This window comes from Myxocyprinus asiaticus, chromosome 30, assembly GCF_019703515.2.
Source record: "Myxocyprinus asiaticus isolate MX2 ecotype Aquarium Trade chromosome 30, UBuf_Myxa_2, whole genome shotgun sequence".
Lineage (NCBI taxonomy): Eukaryota > Metazoa > Chordata > Actinopteri > Cypriniformes > Catostomidae > Myxocyprinus > Myxocyprinus asiaticus.
In genome coordinates, this window is record NC_059373.1 from 9,141,315 (window position 1) to 9,161,727 (window position 20,413).

General features: G+C 38.4%; 1 protein-coding gene across 1 annotated transcript; it reads left to right on the forward strand.

Moving 5' to 3' along the window:
* Positions 1 to 1,850: 1,850 nt before the first annotated feature.
* On the forward strand, positions 1,851 to 19,892 carry LOC127421014 (ephrin-A1-like). The gene is made up of 5 exons (XM_051663726.1): positions 1,851 to 2,138; positions 15,260 to 15,555; positions 16,635 to 16,700; positions 16,811 to 16,900; positions 17,556 to 19,892. The coding sequence occupies exons 1-5, from the start codon at positions 2,041 to 2,043 to the stop codon at positions 17,678 to 17,680; spliced, it is 675 nt and encodes a 224-aa protein (XP_051519686.1). The 5' UTR covers positions 1,851 to 2,040; the 3' UTR covers positions 17,681 to 19,892.
* Positions 19,893 to 20,413: the final 521 nt, after the last annotated feature.

Consider the following 20,413-nt stretch of genomic DNA (forward strand, 5'->3'; position numbering starts at 1 on the left):
TATTGGGTCATTTAATGTAAGTGAATAGTGACAAAACTTTGAAGCTCCAAAAAGCACATAAATGCAGCATAAAAGTAATCCATATGACTCCAGTGGTAAAATCCATGTCTTCTGAAGTGATATGATACGTGTGGGTGAGAAACAGATTCAATGACTGTGTCTCGTTTGGAAGGCTGCATCCTCCGGAGGTTGCATTTGTCAACCGCATACGTCATCGAGGCTGTCTTGTTTCAGAAAAGTGAGTAGGACACTCCGAATGCAGCCTTCAAATGCGACCTTCTTTCACGGGAATTCAGAAGATGTGTGAGGTGTATCCTTCATGGGCACTCACAACCCACAATTCTTTGCTTCAATGGAAATGAACATCATTCGTCAAAAAAAAAAAAAACAAATTACGCCAATTTGTTCGAAAATATGATGTTCAAATGCAAGTAATGTTCATTCCCAAGTACCTCAGTAGATGGGTGCAGAGTATATAATATGTATAATTACAGTAGTATATAATTAAAAGAAAGTATTATAGACTAAAAGTGCACCTGTAAAATCTATTTTCTTTTCTCTCTATATCATTATATCTCTCCTAAAATTTACCTCATACACTCCCTTCCAAAGGGACTTTGTTCCCTTCTCACTCAAAGCGCTCCCGCTTGTTAAAGAGTGACGTGCTGTCATAGCAACCATGTTACGTTCTGTTTCCGTTTGTCCTACGAAGGCCGTCTCGTTTAAAGGAGGACGCTAGATATACTGCAGCCTTCAAAGGACACGTCCTACCTAGCATGCAGCCTTCCAAACGAGACACAGCTAACATTCAATATTCAGATCAAGTCCTTTTTTTACAATCAATCTCCATTTTCTTTTGTTTTTGATGATTCGTGCATATATCCACCTACTGGGCAGGAAGGATTAATTTATAGTAAAAAAAAGGACTTAAATATTGATCTGTTTCTCACCCACACCTATCATATCACTTCAGAAGACATGGATTTAACCACTGGGGTCTTGTGGATTACATTTATGCTGCCTTTATATGCTTTTTGGATCTTCAAAATGTTAGTACGCATTCACTTGCATTGAGAGGACGTTGAGAGCTGAGAAATTCTTCTTAAAATCTTTGTGTCAGCTGAAGAAATAAAGTCATACACATCTGGGATGGCATGAGTGTGAGTAAATTATGAGAGAATTTATTTTTTTATTTTTTGATGAACTATCCCTTTAACAATTGTTATCTGACTGGGAAAAGCTCTCTGGGATGTTAATCACTTTATCAAATATCAACTGTAATCAGTTGTTTACACTAGAGAGAGCAAATGAAGACCTTTTAATTGATTGACCAAAGACTAACTAGTCTGTGTGAAAGTCTTGTTGGCTTGTTCGTTATAGAAACGTTTGTTGATTTGGGAAGATGAAAAGCATTTATACCCAAAGTGTTAAAAGGTGCCTTTACGAATCGTTTAACACTTCAGTTCGCTCGTATCCAATCAATCAGGCTCGCTGAAATTAAACGCTTTCTCAGAACGAGTGAATCGATATGAAACGGTTTATTTTTATACCCGGGCTGTTCGATCATAAGGTGTTCCAGGAAGCCTCCCGGATTTATCGATATGTTCAAACATAACTTTAGCATATTTGGAAACTATGATAACAGTCGATTCCTCAACCTCAATCTGAGTTGAGCTCAACTGTCTGTGTGTGTTACTGTGTCTGCAGAGGGCGACCGACAGCTTCTCCGTTGTTGGGAATAAAATCCTGCGTGCTCATTGGCTGTTGGAGGTGTAGTGGGCGTGGTCTGTCCGGAAGGTCTTTTCTCAAAACCAAAGTGCGACGCGGAGAAAGTTTCATTCAGAACTGACATGATAGATATCAGACGCAAAGCTGTTGATTTGTCACTTTTTTTTGTTCGTTTACATTGTGCTGAGTAGAAACCAAATATTTACTAGCTAAAAAACAGTTACGGCTGTACGGGAAAAAAAGGAGCTGTAAAATTACCCCACCTATTGCTGGTTATTTTCTGTCCTTGGATTGAATTACAGAGCTTCAATAATGGATCTGGTGTGGCTCTTATACATCGGAGCGAGTATATGCGCTTTCCTTGTCTCTGCCGAGAGGCACACTGTTTTCTGGAATAGTACCAACCCCAAGTAAGTATTTATTTTTATTATTATTATTATAATTTTACCTTTTTTAGAAGAAAAAAAATATTTGAAACAATGCTGGTTAATAACAAAATACATTTTGGGAACTCGAGCAGCGCAGTTGTTTTAAATTGTTATAACTTTTTGCTCCTTTTTTTTTTTTTTTTAGCTTAATCTTAATACAGTTTGTACGTACGCTCAGTGTATTTGGGCTGCTGACTCGTGTGCTTGTTTACATTGTGGGATCTTGGATTCAATGTTACGCCGCCGCTGTGGTGTTGATACATCTTTACCTGTAACAGATTGCGTAATCAAGTCACTCTTTTTGCGCCATAATCTGCCTTTTATTCATCACTGGACTGTTTGTTTACCTGTGCTTGTACAGCGGAGTTGATTCAGAAATCTGTCTCTTTCTCAAAGGAGCTGATGCTTGCCAGGTTGTGCGCTGACTGTGCTCATTCTCGTACAGTTTAACATCAACAGTAACTTTTAAAATTGTGACCCACCAACTTTATGGTCATTCATGATTAGGAACATATTATTTAATCTAATCTTGTGTACCTTCATGCTTTTTTTAGACGTATGATGCGTCGTTAATTTATGCTGAATGACCAGAACAGGATTTAAAGGAACAGTTCACCCAAAAATGAAAATTCTTTCATCATTTACTCACCCTCATGCCATCCCAGATGTGTATGACTTTTGTTTCTTCTGCAGAACACAAACAAAGACTTTTGGAAGAACATCTCATCTCTGTAGGTCTATATAATGCAAGTGAATGGTGACCAGAACTGCAAAGCTCCAAAAAGTACATAAAGGCATCTTAAAAGTACTCCATTAGACTCCAGTGATTAAATCCACGCCTTCTGAAGCGATCCAATCGATTCTGGGTGGATGGAACTCCTTTTCCACTGTACATCTGGCCATTGCAGTCTCTAGACAAGAATATGATTTCAAGTTTGATTACACTTCCTAGTGCTTGATGGTGCTAGAAAGTGTAATCGAGTTTGAAATCATGATTGCCAAGGAGACTGTTGATGTCAAGATTATAGTTATATTTTGGTCTGTTCTCAGCCAAAATCGATTGGATCGCTTCAGAAGACATGGATTTAACCACTGGAGTCTTATATGCTGCCTTTATGTGCTCTTTGGAGCTTCAAAGTTTTGGTCACACTAGCATTGAATGGACCTACAGAGCTGAGATTTCTTCTAAAAATCTTCATTTGTGTTCTGCTGAAAGAAAGTCATACACATCTGGGATGGCATGAGGGTGAGTAAATGAGTAAAAAGAGAAATGAGTAAAAAAAAATTTTTTTTTTGTTAACTATTCCTTTAAGTCGAAAAATACAAGGGAATATATATATATATATTATTATTATTATTTTTTTTTTTCAAGTTTTTTTCAAGTTTTTTCACCTGAATGAGTCAACAATGTGTTGAAATATTCCTTGGATGCTGAGTGAGTGTTCATCAAAGCTGAGGGCTGACGCTGGATTGCAAAACTTGCTGAAAGGAGACAGCAAATAATTGTTTTTGAGATGGTTGATACGCTTCATTTCAGAACCATCGATTACACAAAATTTGATTGACACATTGGTAGAAAATCTGAAGAAAAAAATGTTTGTTTAAATATGTGTTTAAACTGAAAAAAAAAAAAATGACACATTAAATGTCACGCTTTGACTTTTGACAACGCTTTCAAGTGACGACTCAAGAACCAGCGAACCGATGTTTTTGAACAGCTCCAATGAAACGAACCGTACGAACAAAACGATTCGTTCAAATGAATCGGATTTATCAACGTTAAGAACAACTCCTTTCATGTTGAGTTCATGTTGCATTACAGTGATGAGTTTGTCGGATCTGAGTAATAGGTGCCAATATTCAGAGGCCACAAATGCAGTGACTGTGAATTATTGTACACAGAATGCAGCAGGTAAAGCTGATAACCGAAAAAAAGCCTGAAGCAACAGAGTGTCTGCCCCCTCCACACTCAAACACACAGATTTATCCTATCTGTTCTTCTGAGAAAGGCGTACAGTACATGCTCAGAAAAAGAAATGTGTTTGCTTCAGCAGATGCAATGGTTACGTCAATGGCCAAACAACAGCGATTATTTCAGCGACTAAAAGTATAATCTCTACTAAACGTACCATTTCAGATATAAATATTTCTCTCTGTGTTATCTAATCCTCTTTTCACAGAAATATCTGAGGGGTTGGGGGAAATGCTCTGTCATTCTTTGTTTCTATTTATTTATTTAAATGCCCAATTAATTTATTCCATATAAAGGAATATTTAATTCCACAAACTCCAGGAATATATAACTAATTGCATTTGTGTGTTGTTTATGCATTCATACCTCCGATGCACATGGTTGACAGTGTATGTGTGTGTTTAGATGTGTATATGCCTTGGGGGAAGGTTGACTCCAGGGTCCACTGCAGCTGAGTGGGTTTTTTTAGGCTGTAGAGGTGATTCTGTGTCAGGTCGAGTAAGCCTGCATGTTTGAATTTGTTGGTGCGTGCTCTTGTTACGCTTGCTGCTGCTTGTTGGTAACACATGTGTTGTAGTGCTGCTCAAATTCAATAGTTGATCTAATGCAACGCTGTATGTGTGGATAAGGAGTGTCCGAGTTTGTAGTTGTAATCCAGTGCTTGGGTTATGATTCACTGACTCATATATTTATTAACCAAATTTTCTCAATTAGCCTAACTTTTTGGTACACACTTGCAGAGAATGAAGTGTGTTTCTCCATTTCAATTTTGTTTGCTTGATTGGCATGACAAAATTTCTTTTGCATTACAAAACTGTTACCAACATAGATGCTAAAATGATAAATTGTGCAGAGTAAAATAAAGTAAAATAACAATACTTCAAACTAGATAGGCAAAGTTTGCCAAGACATTACATTGCAATGTAAGTCTATTGGATTTTTGCAAAAACTGTAATTCCGTTCTGTTAAACAAGTTTTAGCAACCCTGGTCGGAACAATCTGAAGGTCTATGCCAAGTTTGGTGGATGTAGCTTGAAAGCTCTAGGAGAAGTTTTGGTCTTGGTTTACAGATTTTGAAAAAGCCCTAAACCATGTCTGTAGACTAACAGTATGTTGGCTTTGTAGAGCCAACATAATAAATGGCTGATTAACAAATGCAATATCATTAGTGCAACATAAAATGAAGAAGAATAAAAAAAACAGTGCAGAGTAAACTAAGAAAGTAACAATTACCAAAAGTTACACTTTTACTGTTTTTCTCTATTTAAACCATTTGAAAGAACCACCATTCAGCCAGTCAGTCATTGTAATCCATTAATATCAGTTCTATGGTTGCTGAATATTTTCTGTTAGTGTTGCTCTTGGTCTTGTTATTGTATGAGCTCACAAAGGCTTATAGAGATTCATTTGCTTTCTATTTGTTCTCTCTCTTTTCCCTTTTTTCTCCTCCTTTGGCCTCTCTTTCCTACCTGTCTTTCCCAAACCTCCTCCCTTTCCCCTGGCTCTGTGCCCTGCACTGCATGGTTTACTGGTACAAAGTTCACCCACTCCTCTGCTCCTTTTTCTTTAACTCTTTCCTTCAATCATTTCACGCTTTCCCTATCCATCTGTATCCCAAAACTCTCCGACCTCCTCACATTTTTTTTGTCTGCCGTCACCCCATTGTGTTACTGTTTCACCCTACAAAAGAGGCCTTTTACATGGTTTAATTCAGCCAGAAACTGGGCTTTCTTGCATTTCTACCCAAAATGTCCCATTCAATGGTATTTTTTTTTTTTTCCAAGGGAATGGGGCTTTGCTTGTGGGGTTTTGCCAGCTAAGTGCTTTTTTGTTATATGTTCCAGCCAAATTAGCACGTTCCCACCGCAGATCTGTGGCGGAACAAAACCGGTGCTAGTGTGACCAATCATGGGGCAGAGTTCGCTGGCGAGATGAAGTGTCATTCATGCTGTATGTCTGTCACTGCGTGCATCTGTATGTGTGTAAGGAGAGAAGTGGAGATAGAAACCGGTGATGAAGTGCTATTTTTCTTTTGTCTGCATGTCACTTAGCATTAAACTCATCAGATCTGTGTGTATGCGTGTTAGAGTGGCAGTAAGAGAGTGAGTGATGAAGTGCCATTCACTTTATGTAGTCTCTCAGTCTCTGGTGGTCTTCAAATAGGGAGGCCGCCACTCAAGCCCACCTCTCTCCCCTCCTTCCTGGTCTCTGCTTTATTCTTCTGGTCTGTCTGGTTTTGCCCCTGTTCCCTCTCTACCTTTTATCTCACCCTTACATGCTATTGCTTTTCATCTGTTTATTCAGTTCCTGTCCTTATTTCCTTTCCCTCTGTAAAAGAAGGAAGAATAAAGAGAAAGAGGTGTTGAATTTTTTTCATAGTCTTGGTCCTTTATTGGTTTTGGCAGGCATAACCACCAGAGCCTGTTTTACTCCCCTTTTCTCCTCTCTTTCACCTTATCTGTGCTGTGCTGGAAAACACCCCCCAAACCATATCTTTGCCCTAAATTTATTATAACTACACCACCTTTAAATGTGTGTACTGTATGATCACTCACATGGCATTACTTCAGGGGTTTCAGTCAATAAAACTTGAGTCAAATCGAACTGTTCCACTCTGCCATCCATTCCCTGGTGGAAAAATCTCCCTCTTTTCTCTTCTTTCCTCCATTACACTTCTGCTGTAGCTTTTGTACCACTACCATCTTGAATGTCGGTATTGCTGTACTGCTAAAATTTTATAATAAATTGCTTCAGGGTTCCTACGGTCATGACAAATTTGGAAATATCACAAAATCTTTTTTTTTTTTTTTTTTTGACTGTGTGTTTACCAGGAGTGGAAAAGTAATAAAAATAAATAGAATCTCAAAATTCATGGAAATGTATACATTTTTCAAGTTATGCTCTCCAGTGAGATATTTCATTAGCTAAATTTTGCTCTTGCGTAGAGTAAAACTTGCTCACAACCATAGTGATGTCTGTTTTGTGAAGAAATTATTCGTTTTAGTCAGATCTTTCCAATTAATTGTTTGAACTGATTCACAAATCGTTCTTCATTTGTAAATCAGTGTAAATCAAAATGATTTTGAAAAATCCTTATCCAGTAATCACATACTGCTAGAAAGGTCTTAGAACAGTTATTAATATTCACTGGTCGAAAAGTGTTGCTTGTGTTTTTCCTCATTTGTAAATCAAGATAATGTCAGAATATAGTTTAATATATTCTAAAGATTTCCACCAAATTTGAACGGCAAACATTCACAAAGTACAAATCCACTGCGCTTTGTGTTTCTTTATCCATTTCTAATAACAGTTTCGTATGCTCGTTTCCGTCAGAGACTATTTAGCAGAGATGGGTCACTTCTATTTAAATGAATGGGAGTAATTGGAACGCCCAATCAAGGAGCTCTAAGTGCCAACGGTCAATGGATGTAGAAAGGAAGTCCCGCCTTACAGATAAAAGAGCCAATCACTTTTTAGATAATAACATCGCCTGTCAATCAAATCTTTAGCTAAACAAGCCATGAAAACTGCGTTTTTTAGGGTAACCTGAGGTAAAGAAGCACAATTTATGATTCCAGTATTGTCCAATTTTATTGCTGATTTGAAATATGTTCTTTGATCGTAATCTTGACCAACCATTTTTGAGATTTGTTTTTTTTTAGTCTTTCTCCATTCAAATAAATAGGAGCTGCACTGTCATGACTTGAAATAGCCTCCCGAGAGCATTCCAAAGATTGGCGACATTGGACTGACTTGCTAGAAAGACTTTGGTTCTGTTAAACACATTTAACGATGTTTAAATCCATTCAAATCCACAGATTCTCTGACAGATAAAATGTGAAAAAAGTGTGTGGATTTCTTTCTGTTTAGACCCGCTGATGACCCTCTGTCCTTTTATTTTCTTGGAAATTATGCAGAAACTAATGATTTTTCCTACTAGTCCATCCTCATCCTCCTTTCTAGTAATTCTCCATTCCCTCCCTCCCTTCTCCAGATTGCAGTCTGCTTGCTTAATCTTTAGTCTTGTGAATTGAATCTGCCTAAAATTGTTGACCCATGATAATCTTCTCCAGTAGACTGCTACATCTAGTCCCTACAGGCCAGAAGTGTTTGATTTATATGTGTGAAATATGTGATATTTGTCAAATCATGTGAGATTTACTTGACCTGAACTGATTTGCTCGCACCATATTGAGATTACAGACCCGACTGATCAAGCGAATTAGTGAAATGTGTTCAAAGGTTTTCAAGGGGGCAGTGTGTATATCTGTGTTTTACGAAGAGACTGCTTTTTCCTTGTTAAGAGTGAGTTTCCTGGCCAAGTGTTTTCCCGGGAAAACTGCACATCCTGTGCGTACAATAAACAATACTTTTCTCACACACTCGCGCACGCAAGCAGCTTGCTTCTTACACAAGTTTCAGACACCCACTTCCGTGTACACACAAGTTAAAGGGATTGAGAATGCAATTTCTTGAGTATTATCTACTGCTCAATATTGGAAAAACACTTATTATACGCCCCCCCAATCACCACCGCTCCATATATCTTTCTCTGCATCTTGAAGGAGACTCACCCATTTTTTACACCTGCAGTAATGCTGTTATCTTTCCGTTTTATCCTACAGCTGCTCTCTCATTTATTTCACTCCCTTAGAATTCCCAGAATCTTTGTGTATTCTCACGGTCAACCCTTTCCCTCTCTGTCACCTCATTCTTGAGACATTTTTGGTTATCTTTCCTATTTAATTAGCATTTAATCTTTTATTTAACAATACAGATCAGTTGAATGTCTAATCTTTTTATTAAACTCATCCTACCAATAGCCAGTGTTCCCACGGTCATGGAAAAGCTGGAAATATCAGGTGATTTGAAATAAAAAAAAAAGTGTTTTCCAGGCATGGAAAAGTCACAGAAACTAATAAAATCTTAAAGTCATGTCATGAGTATACATTTTTCAAGGTATGCTCCACTCTAAAATATTTCATAGGCTATGTATTGCTCTTATTTGTGAGCGAGTCGGTTCTTTTTGATGAATTTGTTGAACCGGTTCACAAATCGGTCTGAATTTGAATGACTTTCTAAAATCATTATCCATTACTCACAAACGAACCCTGAATACTTTCTGCATACCATCTTAAGGTTTATGTGCGTGAGGGTTTTAAATGTCATTTGCGATCATATGCTAAGTTATTTTAAGCAACACAAAGGATGGTAGCGGGCCGTTAAGTTTGTGTGAGTGTATCGGTATGTTTGTGTGTCATTTTGTTGTGTTGAGAACTTGTTGTCATATTCGCAGCCCCATCATGTGGTTTTTGCTCCATGGTCTTGTTGTTTGTCCTGCTCTTTAATGGGACTGTTTTTTGAGACGAAGGTCCATTCCCACGACACATCGCACGCATGTTATTACAGCGTGTGGTGACGGGATGGTGCAAGAGGCAACTCCCCCTTGAAGGGTGGCTGAGCCTGTTCCTGAACAATGCAAGGAATTACTGAGGATATTTTCATAGTGAAATGAGATGCCTTATGTATTTATAATTTAGAATCAAGTCATCTTTCTCAACTATCCTTTTAATAATCCTGTTTTTCCCATGTTATTAATTATACAATTTATTTATCAATGAGAGGACATTGGTGCCAGGTGGTTAGTACAGTTGATTGGATGGGTCTGTGTTTTGTATGATAGACTGGACAAATAAGGAGTTAGATCACTATTTCCTGAAGCACCTTTTAACTATACTCGCAATTAAGGAGTTTAGAAATGCAGCACTTATCATACACACTTTGTTACGGGATTATGTTAAGTAAAAAAATAAATAAAAACTTTCTGTAAATAGAAAGCCGTAAATTGAAAGGGCTGTTCTTATGGATCATTGGATTAGAATGCAAACACTGTTATCTTTGAGTAGACCTTTATCAGGCACTGCTCAGCCATTCCTTTATGAAAGAAAGTAAAGTGTTCAATTTTTGAAAAGGCTAATCTGACAAGTTGATCAATGAAGCAGACGGACAAAAGGTTGAGCGAATTGAAGGAAAAGAAAAAAGATTGATGAGGATAGGATGTATGAAAACAAGATGGATTGAGAAAAAAAAACCTTGTGTGGAATATGGTCTTGTTAAAGGGGGAACTGGTTGGATTTTGGTTGCCATGGCAATGGCAAGGGCCAGAGTTAGTGTCCACAAACGTAGGTCACAAACTAACATGCCTCGAATTCCAGCGAGCAGGACCCTGATTAGATGAGAGCATCTGGGGGGTGGGTTCGCAGGGAGAATGAATGGGGGATCAAACAGGCTTATTGAGCACTGAGAGACAGACCGAGGGAGGAAAGAGAGAGAGTGGGCAGAGATGGAAGGATAGAAGAAAAAATTAAAGAGTGGGACTGGTCTGAGTCAGGGCCCGGACAGGCACAAGAGCAGCCTGTGCTGATGTATCAAAGGATTCTTCTCTCTTTTTGTCTCCTTTCTTCCCCCTCTTCTCTTTTGTGTTTATGTCTCTTACACCTGCACAGTATAAAGAAAGTTTTTGAGAAAATCCAAACAAAAGATATTTTCATTTCCCTATTAACCCAAACCTTTTCTTTCCCTTCAAACCAAACCTTTCCTTTCCTAACTTACCTTTCCTACCTTCAAACCTTTTTTTTTTCAATTTCCTTTCCTTTTCAATCCAAATCTTTGCTTTCCTAACTTTTTTCCTTTTGCTTTTCCTTTCCTTCCTTTTTCAAACCAAACCTTTCCTTCCCTAACATTTCCAAACCTTTCTTTCTTCCTTTCCTTATAATGTCTCTTGCTTTATTCTTTCTTGTTCTTTCTCTCTCTGTTCCTTTCTATCCCTCTGTTTTCTCTCTCTTTTTTCGGTCTCTCTTAGCAGCCTTTGTTACTTTTGCATCAGAACCACTCCAGTGTGTAACACTCTGACTGTTTTTCACAACAATAAAAGAGCTTGCTATGGGTCCCTCTGCTTGCTCTCTCTCTCTGCCCGCATTAAGCCAAATGAGGCCCCTGGCCCCTTTGGCAACATAGGCAGAGTAATCCCGGAGCACAGAGAGCCCGATGATCCAGCAGCACTGCATTCTGAACCAGTCACCTGGAACGATATTGCTTGCATTAGCAGTGAATTAAAATGGCATGGGGAAGACGATCTGCATGAGTTTTAGGGCTAATGACATAGTCACTTTAGCTAGTCAGTGCAGGTGTGCGGAGGGGTTGGCGTGAATGATGGGCATATGAACAGATCGGGGGTCAGTATTTTGTTTATTACCTTTAGATTGTAATATCAGATCACAGATCAGATGACAGGGATGTTGGCGGACCTATTGTTGCTGTGTTTTTGTGTGTGGGTTTACCTTGCTATACTTTGAGGACAAAGTGTCCCCAGAACCTCCCTGCCAAACCTACCCCAAAAGGTGAATATGGAAATAATTTTAACTCACACATTTTCTTAGAGTACTAACCAACCTCCCTACATCTCTGTTTGCGTTTGGTTATAAGTGTGTGTTAAGGTCTATACTGCTGACTCTGAGCATTTCCTCAACCTCTCACCCCCGACTGATCACCCACCCCTCCCCGAGCTCCAACAGTCCAGTGAGTGATAGAGTGTTGAAATGAGAAAGGGAGAGGCCAACTGATAGAAAGACACAGAAAGGGGGTAAAAAAGAACAACAACAGCAATAAACTTTGAACTAAAGATTAAGAGACCTCAGATTAACCCTACAGTTGCCCGTTTGGCACCAAGTCAGTCCTCCTGACCAAGCGATCTGCTGATGATGTTGGCGGAAAGTGAGTTCAGGATTAAAGAACATTAGCTTATCACGTATTCCGGTAAGCACGGACGTGACTCACAAGCATCAACATATTCATCTGCCAGGTTTCAGTCTTCATAAATCAAACATGAAGTTCATTCATTTCCTCTAAAAAATAGAGATGGGGTGGTATTGAATTGGTATTGAAGAGAGCATGTTTGATATCACTACTTACTCTTTGACTTTCTTTATAATGGGTGAGTCTCATAAACCAACATGAGCAGGTCATATTTCATCCGAAAATGGAATCATTCTAAATAAATCAATCAATCATTTAAATTAAGAAAAATTTAAAAATCTAGTAAAAATGTATCTTTAATTTCCCTATGACAAAAAAGATTGCAAAAGTGCTAAATGTTTGGAAAAAATTGCATTATTATATTGTTTTTTAAAATAAATAAATTATTGTACTGCAGTAATGAGAATCTAATGAGAATCACCATTGAGAATAAAGGAAGTGACAAAAAGCGCAAAAGTAAAACAAGATGCATTACGGTAATAAGAATTTGGGTAGAAATGTGCTTAATTGTCATGACTTAAAAACTGGTTAATTTTCTTTAAGCAAAATATATTTAGTATTTTTTCCCTTCTGATTTTTATAAAAAAAAGTGACCCAGACATGTTTTCATGAGATTCACTCAAACACCTTTTCCAAGTCTGTGTTTAGGGCATAAAAAGAGCAGAGAAAGCACAAAACATGGATGGGTATTGAACATCAACGGGTGTTAAAGATGAAGTTTAGGCCTGTATGTGTGTGAGGAATTAATTAAAATGAGCGAATGGCATTAATACATGAATAAAGCCATTGATAAAGTAACTGTAGCTTTTGCAAAGACACTAGAGCGGGGAGCACCCGCTGACCCCTCTATTGAAGGTGATTCCATCCCCCACTGGTTTCTCCCACCCTTCCCTCTGACTCCCAGCCCCCTGGGGCAGAGGGGGGAGCTGCATAATTGCCCTCCTCTGGGGCCAGTTTAATTTCACTCTTTGTGTTTTAATTGCCCCCCCTCCTGACCCCCTTTTGATAAACACATTGGGGCCATACCACCAAACAGATTTTAATCAGGGCTTTAACAGGGTGTGTGTGTGTGGTTGTGTTGGAGTGCCAGATGACTGCTCTTAAGCATCTTGTGACAGCCGTTAAAGAATGTGAGATATGTAAATTGTTATTGGGGATGGGGTATATTTGCTTCACTCATCAAAGTCGTCATCGCCTGGATCAATGTGTGACTTCTGTACGAATTCTCAAGAGAATTGAAAGTGTGTGACTGGGAGTCACTGTTTGCATCTGCAGTGAGTGAAAGCAGCAGGCCAATTAAAAGGCCTGTGTGTGTGTGTGTGTGTGTGTGTGTGTGTGTGTGTGTGTGTGTGTGTAAGAATAGAAGGGGTCTGGAGCCAGATCGTCTGTCCCAAGACCAGGGGGTCCCACCATCAACAAACAAGAGAGAGACCCACTTACAGACTTTGATCATAAAGCAGACGTGTGGATGTAGTCGCACATGGACCGAAACACACATTCTGGGAAATAAAGCTACTGTTGTGTCCAACAGACCTGGAGAAAAGCTACAATTCTCCAGAAAATAGAAGGATGTCAAGCTTGGTTAGGACCTTGAGAGGTTTTGTTATCTGATATTTCAACATCAACAGATCCATAACAGTGTTAATAAGTGGTGCTGCGAGGGCAAGTATCACTATTACTATTGTTTATACCTAGGGTTAGAGATTTTCTCTTGACTTTGGAAAGTAAAACAAACACCTAGTAACCATACAGAACACATTAGCAACCAAATAGGAACATGACAAGAACCACTCAGAACACATAGCAATGCCCTGGCAAGCCCCCACAATATCACAGTATTGAGGAAATGAGTTTTGCTCTGGCAAGCACCCCTTCATAGAATGTAAAAATTGATAAACGACAAGTAAAACATGATCTGTAATATCCCTCGCACTACGAAAAATAAGATGGCGCAGAAGAGAGATATTTTTTGAGAGCATAACAAGTGAACCTGATCACCATCCAAAAAGTGGTGCCCGGGGTGCCCAAAAAGTGATTTTATCTGATTTCAGACATGCTGAATGTTTGGATGATATCGAGCTCAGAATGTAAGAGTCTGAAACTGAGCTGATCTCAGAAACCAACATATGCAAGCTAAAGTGGCATCCAGTGATGGTTGGATAAAAGGATGAATAAATAAACGAGGGCATTCTATCTTCCTATGGCATTCTTCTATCAGTGGGCTGCACATAAACAGAGATAGTAAACTGCCAGCAGAACAGAGAATGAAACAAATGACAGAGGCAGGAGTGGAGAGGAGCAGACAGGCAGACTGTCTCCGTTGCTTTCCTCTGTGTGTCAAATGAAAGGGAGGAGTGTGGCATAGACAGGGTGTGTATGACTCTTGTCAGTCGAAGTGCGTGTGTTTATCTCTAATGAATAAGGGAATGTGTCAAAGGCTGCAGACGAAACACAGATTTATTTCTCTGTTTGTGTTTTTTTGTGTGTGTGTGAGCGTGTGTATCTGAGGATAGTCAATAGTCATCACCTATTGATGCAACCCAACAGATTGCTGATATCTTTGCGCAAATAAGACTCTGCTCTCACGAGACGAGCAAGATCAATAAACTCACACATTCACGTGAACGAATCCAAGTTCCTGTCATTCTCACTGACAGTTCTTTGAATGCAGACAACATGCAGTGTAATCAATGAAACCATGTTTAGAATAATCTATATTCATGCATCTGTCCCATCTCTTGTTCTGTAAAGAAATCAAGGTACTCATCTGTCTCTCCTTTGTTCCCTATTTATGCTTTCGGTTTTTCTTCTCTGGCTCTGTCCGTTTGTGATTTGCCATTCGTCTTTGAGATGGTATCAAGATCAATGCGAGGGCAATTGAAAATGTGATTGCATCAGGCTTGGCATTCAAGTCAGACATTCCATAAAAGTTCCCTAAATTAAGAATTCTGCTTGTCACCATTGGGAGTGGCATCACTGCAGTTTTCTTGTTTTCCTGCTTGATCTTGTCGCAGAAAATGTACTTTTTGTTGATAAAATATGCTTCCAAATGTCAAATTCCAAAATTTTGGGGGTTTTTTTGGGATCAGTGCGTAATCACGGTCGGTGTTTGTTGGGGCAGTAAGAAATTGAGTTATGTTTCTCAACATTTTAAAAGCAAATTTTAAAATGTTTGATATTTTGACATATGTTGACGTTTGTTAGTGCACTGTGAACCCGTCTTAAATAGAAATCTTTGATATGAAGTTTTGCTTTAATCATACAACTAGGATGTTCCTTACAAAAAGTCTTTATGAAATCTCTCTTATTCTTTTAGGTTCCGATGGGATGACTATGCGGTTGAGGTACGCCTGAATGACTATCTGGACATTGTGTGCCCACACTACCCACTGGGCGAGGTGCCGTCGCAGGATGCAGAGCGTTACGTGCTGTACATGGTTGAACATGAAGATTACGATTCCTGCCGTCCACAGTCCTACGATCAGATGCGCTGGGAATGCGGCCACCCTTTCGCCCCGCACGCACCTGAGAAATTTTCCGAGAAGTTCCAGCGCTTCACTCCGTTTACTCTGGGAAAAGAATTCCGACAGGGCGAAAGCTACTACTATATCTGTGAGTATAGGCTTTAAAAAATTGTCTGACATCTTTGTGCCTGAGCAAGTGAATGTACAGTATGTAAATACAAGCGAATAATGTTTATGGTGGATCATTTAAAAAAAAATGTAACACTGAAAATGAAAACTTGGTTGAACGTCTGAAAAAGGCAACTAGCACACTTCTAACTCCAGTTATAGATTTATTGCCCCACAAACTGTGCAATTAATAGTAAGAGTGTGAGTCACATTTGAGCCGTACTTTAGCACCACAGTAATGAATACATGCATTACATTTGAAGCTAATCCATGTTGTGGATGTCTTAACTGGCAACAAAACAGCTACGTGTCCTATTTGGCATCCCCGTGGGCTATCCTGGGGGAGTTTGGGCAGTTGAAAACACAAGGAGCCATTTTAGCCAGCTTGTGGACTGGAATATGGAGGTCTAGAATTTAACAATGGCAGAATCGAAAATCAAAACCAAACCCCTCTAGGAAACAGTATTGCTAAAAATGAATATATACATTATGCCATTTTGAATGGAATGGTTAAGGGTGTTTGCACACAAGAGGAAGCTTTGACAGAGGGTTGAAGGATAGGAAAGCATTAGATCCGTTTTAGGGGAGTGGAAGGAGCTGAGACCATTTGAAATTAAGCAAATACAACAAATTGGATATTTAAAAACACCTGCCACTCTGAAATTCCCATTGGTCATTGAATGCCTGCTTCAGAGTGTGCTGCAAAACAGTATAATTTTCTCTATATTTTGGTTGTAAGATGAAACATCAAGTCTTGCAATTCACTATCCCAACTGAAATCAATGGATTTGCAGCATTCTTCAATGCAGTGTAAACTCTATTGCGTAGGCACCTGAAGATTTGGAGTACAGTTAGTCCTCCCCTGTTGCAGGACAGATCAGGTCACTGGTCCAGATGGTTTCAACTTAAACCTCAAGTCATCTAAGGAGAAATGGATTAGCCATTATACATTTAACACTATTACCCTTGTTTCTAATTAACCTGTCTGCAACCCTTTTACCTCCTTCCATCATCCTTTAATTTACCTCCATCTTGACGCTCTTCATCTTTATCTTACAGCCAAACCACTGCACCACCATGGACAGGAGTGTATGAGGCTTAAAGTGAACGTAGTTGCCAATGATGGTGAGTATGGCCACTTGGTGATGTGTAGGTGAAACAGCAGATCTTAAAATTGCATGTCTTGCATTTTAGTTGGTGCCTGTTTTAACTTTGGTGTTTTTCTTTCTATTCAGGCTCCCAAGAAGCCAGGGTTGGCACAGGAGGTGGAGCCAAGGTGGGAACAGAGGGAGGAGCCCACACACCATCCAATCGGTTACCAGCAGGTACGGTAACACTGATTAGCATTCAAAACTCAAAGTCTCTGTAAGGCCCGAAATATACTTTACGCAAGTACGAGAACACAGATGTCTCTTGCTACGCAAATTTTATTTCATGCATCGTTGCATTTAAAATGCAATCCATAAACAATGTAAGTACACTTGGCATACTCAGTGTTGCCACAAGGGGCACTATTGTGTCTGTTAGCAGAAACTATCTGCTTCTGTGATATGTTTTTTCTTTAAGGTTGACAACTGTAATGGCAGAGCAACAGTTTAAAGAGAATCTTCTTAGTTTTTATAAACATGTTTATTGCTAGCTACCTGAATAATAACACACACGGTTTTATGGCATAGATATTTGAAAGTAACTTTATCGCTCTCTTGAGTACTGAGATTTGTTACTGCAAAAGTAACACAAGAACACATGTTAAGTATGTACAATTGGACTGCACGCTTGCAATGCATTTGCCAAGCTTCTGTCGTCTCCATACTTACTGTACTTACTTAATCTGTGTTCTTGCAAGTATGCTAAGTATGTGCATTGCATTGGCCAAGCATTTGATGTTTGTGTACTTGCGTTAAGTATGCTTCTGGCCTTTTTGCTGTCTATGCCATCTCCGACTACAAAAAACTGAAATAGCTGATCGTTCTCTTACAGATGATCCAGTCGTTGCTCTTCCTGAAGTACAGAAAAGCACGCGGACAAACTCTGCAATTTCAATAGCATCCTGGACCGTGCTCGCAACGTTACTCCCCCTCTTATTGTTGCTGGTCTTACACTGAGATGATAATTGGACTCAAAATTACACTTACAAAAGACTACAATGACAGCGTTCTGTGTTGATGAAAACACAGGGGTAGCTCTTTAAAAACCCAGTGCTGGCCATTGGGGGAAATGGACAGGAAGTAGAGCTCTCTCACACTGCTGGTGCAAACTGAGAAAGCATAACTGGAATGAAGAGGGCTTTGAACTTTCTTACATATGGACACTTCTGAAGAAAAAACAATGAGACGTCAGTATTTTTCTGGAAAGATAATTCATGCAAAGGGAGATTTTTGTTCCCTTTTGTTTTGTTTTTTTAATTACATATAAACTTCTAATTACCCAAAACCTGGAAACAATAGCACAGTTTGAATTGTAATAGCATGTTGTTCAAATATGGACAACCCCTTTATTTGAGTGTTATAGAATGAGCCAAAGACCACAGAGCTTCTCACGAAAGAGTAGAGCGATCAAACCTTTCATTGTTTACTCATTTTTGTTGATCCAGAGAAATATTTGATATACGTATGAATTTATGTAGCATCAGTTCAGTGGGGTTTATTCTCATCCTCTCATGATTTTACAAGACTGTGTGCCGTACCTGGAATTTAACCATGGAAAACGGCACAGAACACACACAGACACAAAACACACTCTGATACTGTTTACCAAACCCACTGACACACTTGCTGATCCAGAATTGCTGTGTTGTTTTTGTAAATTAATTGTTTGAAGAGTTAGTAAATTATTAGTTTTGCTGCAGAACAAATTACTGTATACAGCAAACAAAAATGTTACTGTGTGAAAGGGAAAGAGAGAGAGAGAGAGAGAGAGAGAGAGAGAGTTATAGTGAGCGGGTTAATGTGTATGTAAATTTGTAAATGTAAGAGAAGGGGGAAAGGTAACAAAAAGGAAATGATGTCGACTGGACAAACACACACACTGCCAAGTGTGTGGGGTTGGGTTGGACCGTGCACCCTTAGCATTTAAACTGCCAAGCACAATCAATGAAAAACAAACACTCATACATAAAATGTAACAACAACAAAAAATTACAGTTTATATGTGGAAAGAAATACCCACTGTAGTTATAATTCTTTTCAACTGTTCTTAGAGCAAAAGTAAAGCTTTTTTAGTTTTTCCCCCTTAGAACACTTTAGGTAAAACTGTGTAATATAATCAGAAAATACAGAAGAAAATAAGTCAACAGATTTTTAAAAGCAATTAAACTAAGCTAAATATTGCAATATTTTAGTGATTGACCAATATCGGTTTGTAGATGGCTGATGCCGATACAGATATCTAGAGATCTAGGTGGCTGATGCCCAATAAAATCTATAAACATACTGTATATATATAATGCAATTTCATGAGATGCAAAAAACAATGAAAATTAATGCAGATTTATTTTCCCCACATTTACTCAAATATTACCACAAAAACTGAAAAATGTGCATTATTCATTGGCTGATGGGAGATTTTGAAACTGACACGAGGGAATCGGCAAAGCAGGCAGTTATTCACAAGTGCTGATAATCTAAAAATGGTCAAATATTGGATGATTAATCGGCCTGCCCAATATATTGGTCTATCACTAAGATATATAAACACTTTTTTGGAACAAAATTCCATCAAATTAAATGGAGTAATCTTTAACTAAATACAAAAAATTAAAAACCTAAATATGTAAAGTTTTATTCATTTAATTTAGTTAAAAATTACACAGTTCAGTTTGATGGAATTCTGTTGGTAAATTGGAATGCGTAAATGTAAGAAAATATGCTAAAAAAACAAACAAACACCAGACTGAGTGTAACTATTGTTACCGGGAGCAGGAGAAACTTTTAAAAGTTTCAAATTTATGAAAGACATACACTTATAACACTAATCAACTAAAATTACAGCACTATGAACAACACACAACACACTCTGACTGGTGACATAGCATTCAATGTAGCTGTTTTAGCTCACTTCCGAGCAGTTGTTTGTGCGACTGATGTAGCTGTATATGACTAACGTTAAATCACTCCGATTTGTTTTTCAAGATTGTTTGTTTTTTCCTTTATTCTCTTATGCCATTCTTATATTCTTATTTTGTACATGTGTTGTGTAAAATGTATATTATGTATATAATGAAGATTATATAAAAAAGAGACATTTGATAAAGAAGAAAAAAAAAAGTTAATGTGAAAATTCTTATGTGAAAATAAATGATATTTTAGGAAAGTGTGACCTTGCCGACCTCCATGTGTTTATTGCAGAGATATGTGATGTCACTTGAAGTGTCTTTTTGCTTTTTAAATTCGTCATAAAAATAAGCAAATTCCTTAACTACCATCCTTCCAATGGAAAATATAGCCCCTTATACGTAAATTAAAGTTATTAGTTGATCTCTGGATGTGTATTTATGTTCATATGTATCTATGTTCCTACAGCTCAACCATTGCTCTAGCGATGCCAGGATCATGGGTTCGACTGAACACATTCTGACAAAATGTAGACCTTGAATGCACTTTAAGTTGCTTTGGATAAAAGTGTTTGTCAAATGTATAAATTTGAATATGGCCAATCAGCAACCAGGATGGGAGCTATCTGTTTAGAATTTCGTTAGAATTCCCAAGCCGAGTGAAAGCACATATTTTCTCCTCGTGTGTCAATAGAAGAAGTGTTTTGTCTCTGAGGGTTAATGTTATACCAGTGACAGAAAAAATAAATAACAATGGTCAGAGGTCAGAGACATCAGTTTGACTGTA

Coding starts and splice junctions, on each gene's coding strand:
- LOC127421014 (XM_051663726.1), top strand. CDS start 2,041: ATGGATCTGGTGTGGCTCTTATACATCGGAGCGAGTATATGCGCTTTC. Junction 15,556..16,634: donor CGAAAGCTACTACTATATCT/GTGAGTATAGGC, acceptor TTTATCTTACAG/CCAAACCACTGCACCACCAT. Junction 16,701..16,810: donor GAACGTAGTTGCCAATGATG/GTGAGTATGGCC, acceptor CTTTCTATTCAG/GCTCCCAAGAAGCCAGGGTT.